This window comes from Emydura macquarii, unplaced genomic scaffold (assembly GCF_026122565.2).
Source record: "Emydura macquarii macquarii isolate MOO-44397 ecotype Brisbane River unplaced genomic scaffold, CSIRO-AGI_Emac_v2 contig_306, whole genome shotgun sequence".
Classification (NCBI taxonomy): Eukaryota; Metazoa; Chordata; order Testudines; family Chelidae; genus Emydura; species Emydura macquarii.
In genome coordinates, this window is record NW_027130443.1 from 13,234,972 (window position 1) to 13,248,995 (window position 14,024).

Here is a 14,024-nt window from a genome sequence, read left to right on the forward strand (position 1 = left end):
TGTTTGCTCAGCAGGCATCAGCGCCACCAGCTCCCAGAGAGCGGCGGGGGACGCGCCGTCGCCGCTGGCGATGGGAATGGAGCAGAGAGACTACTGGAGAGCGACCAGGAGTAGATGTGAGCGAAGGAGGCGCTGAGCGCATGGGGGAGGAATAGGGAAGAACGTCTCCCCAGCTCTGGGTGAACTTTCCTCTCCCTTTTGTTTGTGTGTCTGGTTATAGATCCACCGAGATCCAGTGACAGGGCTGAGCACAGGAAGGAAGGAAGAGTTAAAGAGGAGGAGAGAAAAGAAAGAGAATCGACGTCTCTTTCCAGGCTGAGCAGTGTCTTGGCCCCGTGAAACCCCGTCCTGTCCAAGCTGCTTCCCCTCGGAGCTGTAAACCTTATTAAAAACATCTCACATCTTGCCCTGGGCTCACTGGGACCTATTAGCAGGGTTGCAAGGAGCCCCGGGCCTGCCATCAATATGCATGAGCACATGCCCTCCCTTGCCCAGGTGCTGTTCTGCAGCCAGCTCGAAGCTGTGGGTAGTGGGGGTCCCCTGGATGCTGACACTGCTCAGGCCTGTGCAGGGGATGCTGGGGCAGCAGCTCCCCGTGGCTGTACAAAACCCTGGGGTAGATGGGTGAATTCCAGACCCAGGACAGGCAGTGTTCTGGGACCTGGCCCCACGCGCCACTCACCGGGATCCCTCCAAAACGCCCTGGGGATGATCAGAGAGCCCCAGCAAGGAGAGGGGACATGCCTGCAGCTTCTCTGCCCCGGGGTTTATACACATGCCCCACGTGGCTCCACCCAGGGTGAGGGGCTCCCTGCTGCTTGCCTCACTGCGGTGGGAGACCCAGCCCCGATAAGGTGAAGAGGTTACTCTGGGACTGGACCGTAGCTCCGGGCTGGATGGGAGAGGCAGGGAATAGCCTGGCTGGAATGAAATGCCCCTGGCCCTCCCGTTACAACCCTTGCTCATGCTGCTCCCTGCCCCCTGGCCCTCCACCCAGGGGTCATCTCCACAGCATGGGACGGCTGGCCAGGAGCAAGGGACCAGTCTGGGGGTGGGAGCTGCCTGGCTCACCCCACAGGCCCACGTAGGTGGGACCCTGAGGGTTATCCTGAGTGGGGCACTCCGGTCCCACAGGAAGTTCTACAAGTTCAAAATCCGGTTGGTTTTGACCTTATTATCGGGACTATTAATTAGTTCATTACAATATCATAGGAATACAGGCGTCTGAAGGATAAAATGGAAATGAAAAGTTCTGATAATTTCCTGTGGAAATTTAGACAGAATTGTTCTGTTCCCACAAAACGTTTCGATTTCGTGGAATCAGCATTTTCCAATGGCAAATCGTTGCCGCAGAAAATTTCTGACGGGCTCTTGCTCTACCTCACAGGCCGGTTCATCGGCCTAGAGAGAACCAAGCTGCAGCCCCTCCCTGTGCCCCCGCACTCAGCGCTAGCTGGGCTCCGGGTGCTGGGAGGAGAATGTGCTGGGCAGCCGACTGCCTACGACGCCCCCCTGCAAATGCCTCTGTGGTTACCCCTTTAACGGAACAGGAAGGGGCATCTCCAAGGACTGCAGGGAAGCCAGCTCTTGCCGGCGGCGTGCACACTCGTTCAGGGCGTTGCTGATACGCTTCATGGATTCCCAAGGTTTCCAGGCAGAAGGGACCATTGTGATCACCTCGTCTGATGCCCTGCGTAGCCCTGCTGGAGAATCCCTGCAGCGACTCCTGCCTCCGGCCCAGATCCCACGGCTGAGCTGGGGCGTACTACGGCAGGGACCCAAGCGCTAACCCCAGCGGCACCGCGGAGCACGTCCTGCTTCTTCCGACTGCCACTGGGCACAGGGAACCGCAGTGGGGATGGGCAGGATATGGGGGGGCCCAATACCAGCAGCTCCTCTGGGAGTTGGACCACAGCTGTTTGCAAACTCTTACCTGTCCCAGCAGCCTTCCTGGCTCCTCCCCCACTGGGCGGAGCTACCCATCAGACGGGACACCCGGCCAGCACCGCCAACGGGTGGAATCTGGCCAGAGGACTCGAAGGGGCAGGCGAGATTCGGGGACCCCAGAGACTGAACACGAGACCCACTGAGAACAAAGCCGAGCGGATCGAAGGGAGGCAGGCGCATTGTTACTGAGCCAATCAAGGCTGTCTTTGTTTGTGGCGGCCAGAGGTCGCAGTAATAAGCGTCGGAGGACTCCCCAGGTGCAGGCATTAACGAGGGCTGTGTGAGAAATCAACGGCTTCACTTAAACGAGTGTTAATGAGCCTCACTGGGGGATGGAGACTGGATCAGTGCTTGATCCTGATTCAACCCAGGCTTCGGGAGGCAGTCGGGGAGATGACAAGGGAGCCCCCCTCACCACTCCCTGCCTCTTTGCACTACAGCTTCCCACCTCCCTCCCTCCCACAGCCTCATCCTCTCACCCCCTGCCCCATTGCACCAGGGCCTCCCACCGACCTAGCCTCATCCCACTCCCTCATTGCACCACGGCCGCCAGCCCATCTACCCCCGGCCCTCTGCTCTGGATCCATGCTAGTTCCCTCCTAGGCCACCCCCTCACCCAGTCACACCCCTGTCCCCTGGGATAGGCACCCCGCCCCTCCTCCGGTCCCTGGCTTGACAGGGTCAGGTCAAGAGCCCAGGCAGTGGGGAGCTGGCCCTAGGAAAGCAGAGCATGGTGGGGAATCGCTCCAGACATGAGTCCCCGCTTGACTCAGCTTCCCACTGGCGGAAGCTCTGACTGCCCTGCACCGCTCCCAGCATTAGCCCAGCAACAGAACAAAGTCCGCATTGCCCCAGGAGCAATATGCTGGGGGCACCAGGTGAAGGATGGAGCTGCCACAGTGCATCTTGCCATCAGGGAGCTGTTTGCAGGGGCGCCGCACGGTAGCAGCTCCAGCTTCCAACACTGACGCAGATTTCACTGGCAACTTTCTTTCCCAGCAGTGCGGGAACCTCAAACTGCTGAATATTAATCATGTTGACTTTCCTGCCTCTCAGTGGCTCTAAACTTTAAATATATTTGTTGCCTTTTTCCAAGCTAGTAAAAGCCTCTGGATGCTAAATATTCCCTGCCAGCAGCTGCCTCTCTAGCTATTATTATTAGCAACTGCAAATATTAAATATTTAAAAACGTGGGTTCTTGGCTCGTTCTAATAGCACGGATCGCTTAGAGAAATCCAGGATATGCCCGCAGCCCCGTCATGGTTGGAAGGAGAGCTCTGTATAAAACGCAGCAACCAGTAAATTGATGCAAATAAAATAAGGGCACCTGAACCATTGGCTTACAATTGAATCAATCTGTCTATATCCTAGTGTGTCTATCTGTCGGGCTGTCTGTCTATCTATCTATCTCCATTCCTACCATCTAGTCTCTCTCTCCTGAAATTCTATTTAATCTAATCTATCTGTCTAATCTCCTCAAATCCTACCCAGCCCCGGAGCCTCGTGGGTCTATCCACTCTGGGTTCTGCATTGTTCTCTCTCTCTTTGAATGCACCCTGGTTTTAGCAGCTGGGCAGACTTGTTTGCTGAACTACGCACGAGGACTCCTCTGTGTTTCCCCCTCAGAGGGTCCCTGCGTGCTCAGAGCCTGACAGTGCGCAAGAGAACCCGAGGCTATTTTTGCCAAGGTGAATGTATCCAAGTTGCCTGTCATCAGCCGGGCCCATCCCTGCCTTCCAGCCCCTCTGGAGTGCCTCCACACAGGGCATGGGGGTGGCTGCTCGGGAAGCAGAGCCACGGAACTAAGCCGGATTCGTGTGCTCCTTGTTCCGTGTGAATCGAGCGAGAGGGGGAGCTCCCCCTCTGCCAGGGCTGGCTTCAGCCCCCCAAGACGTCCCTCCTGACTTCATTAGGCTTTCGGTCATGCCCTGGGATGGAGGGAGGAGAAGTGCAGAGGTGGGTTGCAGCTACCCAGAAACCTGGCGTCGGGCCGCAGCTGGCAGGCAGGCAAACGGCAGCCGGGGAAGAGGTGGGGGGACTCAGAACGGCATCCTGCAATGTGCAGACTGGTTCCTCCCCAGGAACGAGGGGCTTTGGGGGACTGGTTTTGCCAGCCCGGCTGTGAAGACCTGAGCAAATCCTGAGCAAGCAACACAGCCGCCACATTGCGTAGCTGGAGGGGGAGCCCAGGTCTGGGACAGGAGGAGGGGGGCTGTGGGTCAGGACTGAGGGGCATCTGCAGAGCTCTGGGGGGAGCCCAGGTCTGGGTCAGGAGGAGCGGGGCTCTGGGTGGGCAGCGAGAAGCCTTGGCTCATGCTCTGCCCAACTCTAGCAGGTGGCCTTCTGCTTGCAGCATTTACCCCTTCCCAGCTCTGCGGGCGTCACTTACCCAGCGTGCTGGCGTTGCTCTCCCCCATCCAGGCCGGGCTCTCCTTCTCCCTCACCAAGGGCAGCGCTTGCTCCTCTCCGCTCCCGCTGTCGGCCTCCCTGTCCACCAGCGAAAGTCCCGTGGCCTCGGCCACGTCGCCCTCTTGGGCCGTGTCGATCACAGGCTGGAGAATGAACCTATCCAGCTCCGCCTTGGACAGCTCGAAGGCCTTGCTGGTGCGCACGGGGGGCTCCAGACTGGAGGACTCGCCTTCCTCCTGTGACCCAGGCAGCAGCGGGGACAAATCAGTGGGCAAGCTGTGCGGTGGCTCCTGAGGGCTGGCGCTTGTGCTCTGTGCCGGCAGGGGGGGCCCGGCTGCAGAACCCCACGGTGTCAAGGGTTCCTCCCTCTTGGCTTCTCCCGAGGCATCCTCTGCGCCGGGTTCTGTGTCGCTTGCAGCAGCTGGTGCACGGGGCGAGCTCTCGAGCCCCGCGGTGCTGGTGGCTCCTGGCAGCCCGGTCGTTGCACCGGCAGCGTGGCCAGCACGGGCCGCTCCTGCTGCAGGGGCTTGGTTAGCAGCTGCGCTGGGGAGTGTGGGTCCCGGTGGGTGGGGGCGGGCAGGCTCCGCGCTTGCCAGCGACCGCTCTAGGAGGCTGAGGGTTCCTGCCTCCTCCTGCTCCCTCGTCACTGGCCAGTGGGTCCCCGCAGGCTTGTAGGGGCCCAGAGCCGCGGCCTGGGTGGTGCCAACAGGGAGCGTGACGGTGTGCTCCGCTGACCCATCCCCGGACAGCGCTGCAGCCAGGTTCGTGTCCTCGTCCTCCTCCTCCGGCTCCTGCGCCTGGCTGGCTGTCATCACCCAGGCTGGGCTGGGCTGGGCGGCAGGTTCTCGGCCATCCGGCTCGCTGTCCCCGGCTGGAAACTGAGCTGGTGCCGCCCGAGGGTCAGAGCGGGCGGGTGTTGGGGATGGAATATCCTCGGCGGGAGGAGTGATGGCGCCTTGGCCTTGCAGCTCGGCCAGCCCATCCTCTGCACGCTCGTCTCTCAGCTCCCGGGCTGGGCCGGGCAGCGTTTCCTCCGTGCCTGGCGGCTCATCCAGAAACTCCAAGCCCAGCGCCCTGTGGGCATCTGTGCCAGCTCTCTGCCTGGGATCCTTGGTGCCGGAGCCCTCAGCTCTGGCTGGGGGGTTGCCAGCATGCCCAGCCAAGGAGAGGAACCTGTCGGTGAAGGCCACGGCTTTATCCTGCCGCTCCTGGAAGCTGTACTCCGCCGCGCCGCTGCCGTCGCTCCCCCCAGGCTGGGGATCGGCGGAAGGGGGCACCCCTGTATTCTCAGCAGCGGGGGTGAGGAGTGCATGCAGGTGGGTCCTGGGGAAGGCAGGCAGCGGCAGGATGGGGATAATTCTCTCCTCACTGGAGGTGGCCTCCCCAGAGAAATCCTCCGCATCCTCCCGGGGGAGCGGCAACCCCAGCCCATCCTCGTGGGGATAGTCGCCTCGGATGCTGGAGCCGGTGAGCTGCGGGCAGACAGCAGCCTCCTCCAGCTGACGGAGCGCGTCTCCCGGGGTCCCGCGGCCAGCCTGGCACAGAGACGGCTGACTGGCTGCCGGCGTCGGGCGAGCCAGCACCTGGGGGGCATCTGAACTCTCGTCCCATCTTCCTTCCTCTGGGCTGGCTGCCATTGTGGCAGGCCCCCGCGTGGCCGGCAGTGACACTGGCCCCCTGTTGGTGTCGGCCACCTGCCCCCCCCAAGGACTGTCGCTGGCCGTCTGCAGGTGCCCTGGGTGTGCTGATCCACTGCGCCCTGCAAAAAGCCACGGACATTGGTTAGCAGAAGGCCCTGGGGCATGGGCAAGGGGGCAGCGAGGCACGTGGGTCACACGGCCGGCTACACAACGAGGCCCCCTTCTAAATACGGTAATCAGACAACGGCAGGAATCGCGCAGGGTAAAGGGAAGGGCCCAGTCCTGGCCCAGGGCTTTGGCTCACACCGAAACTCCCGCTGGGGCCCAGCCTGGCTCCCGGTCGCACGGATTTCAGCAGGGTTGGGGGGCACTGGGGCAGTCACTCCTGGCTAGGACAGCAGGAGAGCGACACAGCAACCAGCTGAGCCCAGTTCATTCTGCTTCCCTTCCCCGCCCCCCCATCCCAGCTGCTATGGAGGATGCGTTGTGAAGCGCTGACGATGTGCTCGGAGCTGTACAAAACCCAATGCACCAAATGGAGAGCCAGCTCCGCCCTCTGCGGAGGAACGACCGACTGTAACGGCTGCGGAGCTCATTGCTGACTCCCTTCTCTGCTGGGGCGGGGGCTCGGCCCTGGGAAGAGCTGGGAGGATGTGACTGTAAAAGCTCAGGTCTGGGCATGTCAGTGAAGACCACGGGGGCAGTTTGAGAGGGACGAGGTGTTTAATGTTGGCAGCGAGGAAGGCTGGGGGTGTGGTCAGAGCACAGAGTCAGGATTCCTGGGTTCTCTTCTTGGATCTGGAAGGGGAGTGTTGCCCGGTGGTGAGAACAGGGAGGGCTGGAATCAGGCCGCCTGGGTTCTCTACAGGGCTCAGGCACCGTCTCACCTAGGGCTGCATTTGCAAACCGTGTCGGGATGCGGTGGCATGCGGGGAGCTGTGTTTGACGTGCGGACGCAGCTGCCACATGCACACACCTCAGATAAGCGCATGTGCAAAGGGCCAGTCCGGGCGATCTGCACTGGCACGCGCACGAATCATTTGTGCAAATTCAATGTGCAAACAATAGCAATGCTTTTGGCCACCTGGGCCCTTGCTCTGCCTTGCACTTGAGCGGGGGGCAGGAGCTGGCCTGGCTCTCGGGGGCAGGGCGTGGGGCTAGAACGCTGGAGGTCCATCATCCAGGGACAGAAAGCACCCTCCAGGCATGCAGGAGGGTCTAATGAGAGGCGTTACTGAGTGGATGGAGGCCCAGCACCCCGACCCCTCTCCTTGGTCCTTAATGAGCGCTGAGGACTCAATTACCCAGCTGCGCTTTGAAGGCTGCCAGGCTGCCACGTTATCGCAATGACTTGATAATGGCCTTTAATGATGAGCAGCGGCAGATCCCGGCTAGGCAAGGTTGCCATGGCTACTGCCTCCTCATCACTCTGGCAACATCTGGGGAGGAGGCTCCCCCACGCCGAAGGCCTCGTTAGCTGCCAGGTGATGACTGGGGGGGGGGAGGGGAGGGCAGCCTTCTGTCCAGGGGAGGCTCCGTGAGGTGTTGGGGGGAAGGGGAATGTGGGAGACGGGGTAGATAAGGGGCAGGAAGGTGACCCACAGACCCCGGGAACAGCGTGTGTGTGGGGGGGGGGGAGTGAGAGGAAGGGAGTTGTTTCCATAGAGACAATGAATTCAGTGCAGATGGAAGGGAGGGCTGCCCCGGCATGGGGGGAGGGAGGGAGGCCGCGGGCAGGGAGGGAAAAGGGGGCAGAGGGAGCTGGGGGGCTGGTGTTGTTTTGTTGGGGTTCTCCAGCTCACTGCCCCTCGCCGTGCCCACAGGCAGGGATGTGCAGGTGTATCTCACCTGGGGGCTGGGGTGAGGCCGTCCCCTCTCTGGGCCTCAGTTTCCTGAGCTGTAAGAGGGGGCGCCAGTGGGGGGGGGGGGGGAAAGGGGTGCTGAGCGAGCATTCACACAGCGTCCCGTTGCCCAGGGAGCTGAGCACTGAGCGATGACCCTGCAGTTGCTGAGCCCACGCAGCCGAATCACCACGCAGCCACGCGGGCTGAGCCCTCGCTCGCTTGTCACCCTGTGCACTGGCCCTGCCTGGCGTTGGCAGCCCTGCCTACAGACACAGCCTGCTGTGAAACCGCCTGCGGTCATAGGGCAGGCGGCGGGAAAGGCTGGAGATCAGCGCCCATGGGGAGGCTGGGAAATCCTGTCGTGTCAAGGCAACTGCAAGACAGGATCAATCCTTCAGTGGCCTGGAGGGACCCCCCACTAGTGGGGAGAGGGGAACCCCAGCTCCATGGCCTATTCAGCCCTCGGCTAGCTGCTGCTAAGGGGTGGTCAATGACATTTTACTTCCAAAGCCAAAGGCCTGAATTTGGTCTAAATGGGAGGCGGGATGATCTTGCATTGACAGCACCCAACCGGGAGCCAGGAGATGTGACTTCTCCTCCCAGACCTGCCCTGGCTTCCCTGGGCCAGTCCTGGTTCCTCGCTGGGAAAGTGGGAACAAGGCCGCTTCCTTCCTCTAAGCTCTCACAGCCAGACAGTGTCCATCACGGGATATCTGTGCAGCGCCTGGCCACGACAGGGCCCTGATTCAGTCAGCGTCTGTGCAGCGCCTGGCACGAAGGGGCCTGATCTCGGTCAGTGTCTGTACAGCGCCTGGCACCATGGGTACCTGAACTCAGCTGGGGCCTGTGAGGCTCCCAGCACAATGGGGTCCTGATCCTGTAGGTGCTACCACGTTTCAAAGAACAAGAAGTCACGCCAGGGCAGATCAGGAGTAACCCTGAGGCCGTCTGTGGAAATGCCGGTGTAATGAGCAAACTAGAACATCCTTGGAACAGGGTGAAACGGGCACGACTGGGAGGGAAACACTTCTCTGTCTCTCTAGATATAAAAGGCTCAGACCTGGGGCTGCCCCGGCCAACGCAGGGGCAGACGGCCCGTCCTGCATTATAAAGCAGCAGCCGCCCCCCCAAGGAATTCCACTGCCCCCCCGGGCTGTGACAGGAGCGTCCCCTCGGAAAGAGGCGAACAGATTACTCACCCAGGCCGGCATGCCCCTCCACTTCATTGGAGATGCGGTAGGCGCCTTCCCCTGCCTGGGCCTCGGTGGGGAGACTGGTGGTGGGGAGGATCTTGACCGTGTTGTCCGCGGTGCCTTTTCTCTCCAGCGCCAGGACAGGGGTGGGAGTGACGCCTCCCCCTGCGCCCTGGGCTTGTCCCTCGCCCTGCTGCTGGAAGTACCGGCCGTTCAGTCCCGAGGAGATGCTCTTCTTGGTGGCTTCGGGGCTGCGGGGCAGGTGGCTGGATTCACCTAGAGTGGGGGCGCTCGGCTGCCCGGGCTTGTTGACAGCAGATGCTCTCAGGCCGTCCTGGGCCATGGTGCTAGTGACATGCTCCTGGGGGAGCTCTGGAACCAGGCTTTGGGATGGTGGCTGCGGATCAGCTGCCAGGGGCCCCTGCGTGATGCCAGCGTACCAGGTTGGCTGGAAGGCATCGCTGGTCTCCCCCAGGGCTGGGGCATCTCTTTCCACAGATGACAACTGGCTGGGGCCAGGTGTCTCTTCCCAGGGGTCTGTGGTGACGCCCAGCGGCTTGTGGGCTCCCTGATCACTGCTCACCCCCGGTGCTGGGGCCTGGTCGACCATATTCAGAGACTGATCTTCACCCAGCCCGGCCGCAGAGGAGACTGAAGGGGGCGTCGGGGACACGCTTTCGGCCAGAGTCCCGGCCCCTTCCAGAACGGGAGCTACCGTGGCTACTGCCTTCTCCGATCCCACCGGGGGAGGCCCTGGGTCTTTCCCAGCGGGCCTCGCTGTCACCAGCTGCAACTGCTCATCCTCTGCCAGGACCGGCCCCAGCAGCTTGTGTAGCAGGCTGTAGCGATCGCGAGCGATTTCCCTGGAGTCCCCGGACACGCTGGAGTCCTCACGCTCCTTGGGGATCAGCTCGTTTCCTGCCAGAGGCAGCCGCTCCTCCTCGTGCTCCAACAAGACGTTGTCGATGCCCCGGGGGTCAGGCTCTGCCGGCTCCGGTCCAGCCAGACCCTGCTCCAGGGGCCCATGGTCCAAGCTGCTCTCTGGTTTCTCAGGAATCAGCTCATCTGGTTTCTTCTGCGGTGGGGATGGCTGCTGAGCGGCTGCAAAGAGATGAAGGGGCAGGAGCTGACCCAGGCTGCTCTGCTCCTAGGGCGGATACAGAGACGAGAACCTAGGGGCGCCTGCTTTGGAGGGGTGTGTGCCAGCAGGGACTCAGTGGTACTCAGTGGGATTCACCCCGCCAGGGCGGGAAGCCCCCCAGTGAACTAGGCAGGGGGAGACCCAGAGCCAGGTGAAACCCAGGGGCAAGGGGGTCTCGTTTGACTCCAGCACCTAACGGGGCTGCAGGAGCGTTGGGGAGCTGACGCCCGGTGAGCGAGCGGGGGGCCCAGGGACTCCAGAACGAGACAGTTCCCGTTCGAGTCACCAATGGACGGCACGCGAGGGAGCCGGCACTGGGAGAGGTGCTGGACCAAGCGACTTGCACCATCCCCAGGGGTGTAACCGACGCATGGCCGAGCCCCTCGCCGGGATCGTTAATGGAGGGGTCACTGCATGCAGAGCAGGGCTGTGGCACGGGCGGGGAGCCGAGCCCAGAGAGGCTATGGCCTGGTCTGTATAAGGATTTGGGTGCCTGACGACGCAGATCGGCGCCTCATGGGACTTCAAAAGGGGCCTGAGACCCCTCCTCCCCCCCAGCATCTTCAGGTACCTAAATCCCTGTAACACTCCAGCGGTAAGGGACTGGCCCAAAGTCACACAGGGTGTCTGTGGCAGAGCAGGGAATGGACCCTGGCTCTTTCCAGCCAACGGCTGGACTGTGGGGTGGATGGACGGTTTTAACGACATGGAGGGTGATTCTGGGTCAGGAACTGGACAGGCCCAAACGGCCATATCCCTGGTCTGATCTCTCCCTGGGAAGGGGAAGCCCCTCACTCCCACCTACCTCTGTAGCAGTAGGCGTCGAACTTCAAGGCCGGGTCCGGGAAGCCAGTCCGGTTGGGGAACTGGTACACAGTCCTCACGCCCGGCTCGTCCCCGCCACATTTTTTACGTGGGGTCCTGATTGGGTAACGGACGCTTCCGTCAGCCAGCCAGCCTGGGTCGCACTGGTCCAAGCCGTCCCTCCAAGCCAAGTACAGCTGGCCTGTGGTGGCAAGCGAGGCACCCCGGCTCTGGCAGTGCTTCCTGGCTCCCTGAGCCGTCAGCCGTCCAGGCGTGGTGACGTAGAACACTTTCCCTGCAAGGGGAAGAAAAGCCCACTGATGTATGCAGCTTGCCATCCACCCAGAGACATGTGGCTCATTGCTGCAGTGCAGCTGCCTCTGGGGTGGAATGCAGCCACAGCAGTATATAACAGCGGGGATGTGAACTGAAGACAACTGGTGCAATAGAGCCATCAACGGTACTAGAGTTACGCTGACTTACTCCAGCTGAGGATCTGGGCCTGATGCATCCAATAGAATCTGCACGAGGGATGGCAAGATCACACCAGCATCCAGCCCAGATACACAAACTGGCACTGCCCAGGCCTGGGAACCTCTGAGCCCTCAGGGCCCCCCCTTTCCCTCTCAGCTGAAGAAAAGCCCCTCCAGGAGCACAGAACCTGCTATCATCCTACTGGGGAACTGGTGCAGAACCAGCTTGGAAGGGCAAACATCACCTGAGAGGCCTTAGGCTCTCCCCTCCACCCGCTGAGCCAACCTAATCCTGCTTAGCTTGCAAAGCCTGCCAAAGTGCAAATCCCAGGGGGGTGCTGCTGGGTCACCCCTGCACTGCTGCCTGGAGAGCTACACTGCGGCTCAAGGTCACCCGAAAGGCGTCAGGTGCAAAGAGGCCAATAAATTCTCCGTTGCTCCGCTGGTGACACGACCGTGAAATCAGCATCCGTCAGCCTGGGGAACTCAGAGCGGAGTAATGTATTTTTAAAGTCTCCATTACTTAAGCACTAAGGCACAGCCAGGTGCACTGTGCTCCTCAGTTTATCACTGCTCCCCGGGGGCGGCACGCAGCCATCAGTGTATCGCCAATTCAGCAGCAGCGCCCTGCCTCCCGAGCCGCCGGAACGGCCCTCCTGGAGCCTGAGCCCTGGCTGAGTTTGAAAGGGGAGCTGGGAGGCTGCAGGTGGAGGGGAGATCGCCAGGGCTTGGCCAGGTCCTTTCTGCCAAGGAGCCCGCTCCATCCCTTGAACCTCTCTGCACCCAGAAGGGACTGGGGGACCCCGCTGGAGAGATGCCGCCCATGGCATTTACCAGCCCGGAGGTTCCAAGGGCAATTAGCTGCCCTCCTTCAGCACTTCCAGCCACGTCCCAGACCCACTTTCCAGCCCCTGAAAGCAGGCGGTAGGAGAGGCTGTTTGGGCCTGCCTGGGAAAGCGTCGTTGGGAAGGGGCCTGTGCCCTGGGCTTGCCTTGGAGCTCCCTGGCATAGCAGTAGACGTCATAGACTTCGTTGGCTTCTCTCTCCCCGTAGCTGCGGATGCCCGGCAGGCTGCTGCGGTCTCCGTAGCAGCCAGGTCTGGAGAGCGTGATGGGATACCTGTGGGGAGAAGGTGGAGGGCAGCGGTCACGGGCCCAGATCAGCCACTGTCCTGCCCATCCCACAAACCTCTGACAGCAACAGAAGAGATGCCCCTTCCATGATGCAAATGCTTTGAAGTAGGACGCCCAGAGCGCGAAGGGGGAGGTAGGGTCTGCAGGGAGCTGGGGTGGGGGTAGGGAACCGTGTCTCTATCAGGGGCCCTTCGACAGCAAAGAGGCCGAGCCTCAGAATTTGTGACGGATCTGCCTGAAACTCACGCGGCAGCAGCGGCAGCACATTGATCTGGCGGAGAATCACTCACCACGGGGAACCGCATGGAATCAAGCAGCCGTCACTTTGATTCAGCTCCGAAGCGGAGGGTGTCTGACGGCAATTTCAATTAGAACGGAGAAGAGGTGGAGGGGGAAAAGTCTATTTATATATAGGAGAGCCGGGGGTGGGAGGCCCAGGGGATGGAGACAGGCTGAGGGAGGAGGAGAGATGGAGTGGGGCAGGGGAAGCTGGAGGTATAGACGGGAGATGTAACTTCAGATCTTTGTCCTGAGCCCAAAGGAGAACTGTCCTTTGCAGAAAGCTACTAGTTACCAGAAGTGACAGCCCATCCCCGCTTGTCAGGGATTAGTCAGCCTCCACCCCGCCCCCACCCTCAAACTGGTCAGGGTCATTCTCCCCATTTTGCAGATAGGGAAACTGAGGCACGGAGCAGGGACGTGACTCACTCAAGGTCACACGGCAAGTCAATGGCAGAGCTGGGAGAAGAACCCAAGAGTTCTGGCTGCCCGTTCCCTGCTTTAGCCCCAGAACTACCCCCCAGGAAGGAGGGTAGAGAGCAATGGCAGTGCACGAGCGCTTTCTCTGAGGGAAGGGGAGACCCTGGGGTGAATTCTGATCAGGGGAAGTGGGCTGAACGCCACTGAACTCGACAGCCCCTTTCCAGAGTCACAGAAATGTTGGGATCTCAAGACATCTCGAGTCTGCGCCGAGGCAGGACCAACTAAACCTAGACCATCCCCGACAGGGGTTTGTCCAACCGGGTCTTAAAAACTTCCAGTGACGGGGATTCTGCCACCTCCCTTGGAAGCCTGTTCTAGAGCTTAACCCCCCTCATCGCTGAAAGCTTCTCCTAAGATCTAACCTCCATCTCCCTGGCTGCAGATTAGCCCGTTGCTTCCTGTCCTGCCTTCAGTGGAGGTGGTGAACAATTGGTCCCCATCCTCCGTATAACAGCCGATAACAGACAGTTCTCTGGTCCCTCCTCCGGCTTCCTTTCTCCAGACTACACATGCCCAGTGTGTGCAGCCTTTCCGCAGAGGTCACGTTTTCTAAACCTGGGATTGGTTTTGTTGCGCTCCTCTGGATTCACTCCAATTTGTCCACATCTTTCCTGAAGCACGGTGCCCAGAATTGACCCCGCACTGCAGCAGAGGCCACACCAGTGTTGAGCAGAGTGG

The 14,024-nt window shown here is 60.9% G+C and overlaps 1 protein-coding gene across 1 annotated transcript in view; it reads right to left on the bottom strand.

The window, feature by feature from the left end:
- The window catches only part of NCAN (neurocan), a 74,958-nt gene that overhangs the window by 22,499 nt on the left and 38,435 nt on the right, over window positions 1-14,024 (bottom strand). Inside the window, 4 exon segments of the mRNA XM_067560351.1 lie at window positions 4,337-6,115; window positions 9,040-10,134; window positions 10,980-11,273; window positions 12,443-12,570. Coding sequence (XP_067416452.1) covers window positions 4,337-6,115; window positions 9,040-10,134; window positions 10,980-11,273; window positions 12,443-12,570 — 3,296 coding nt within the window.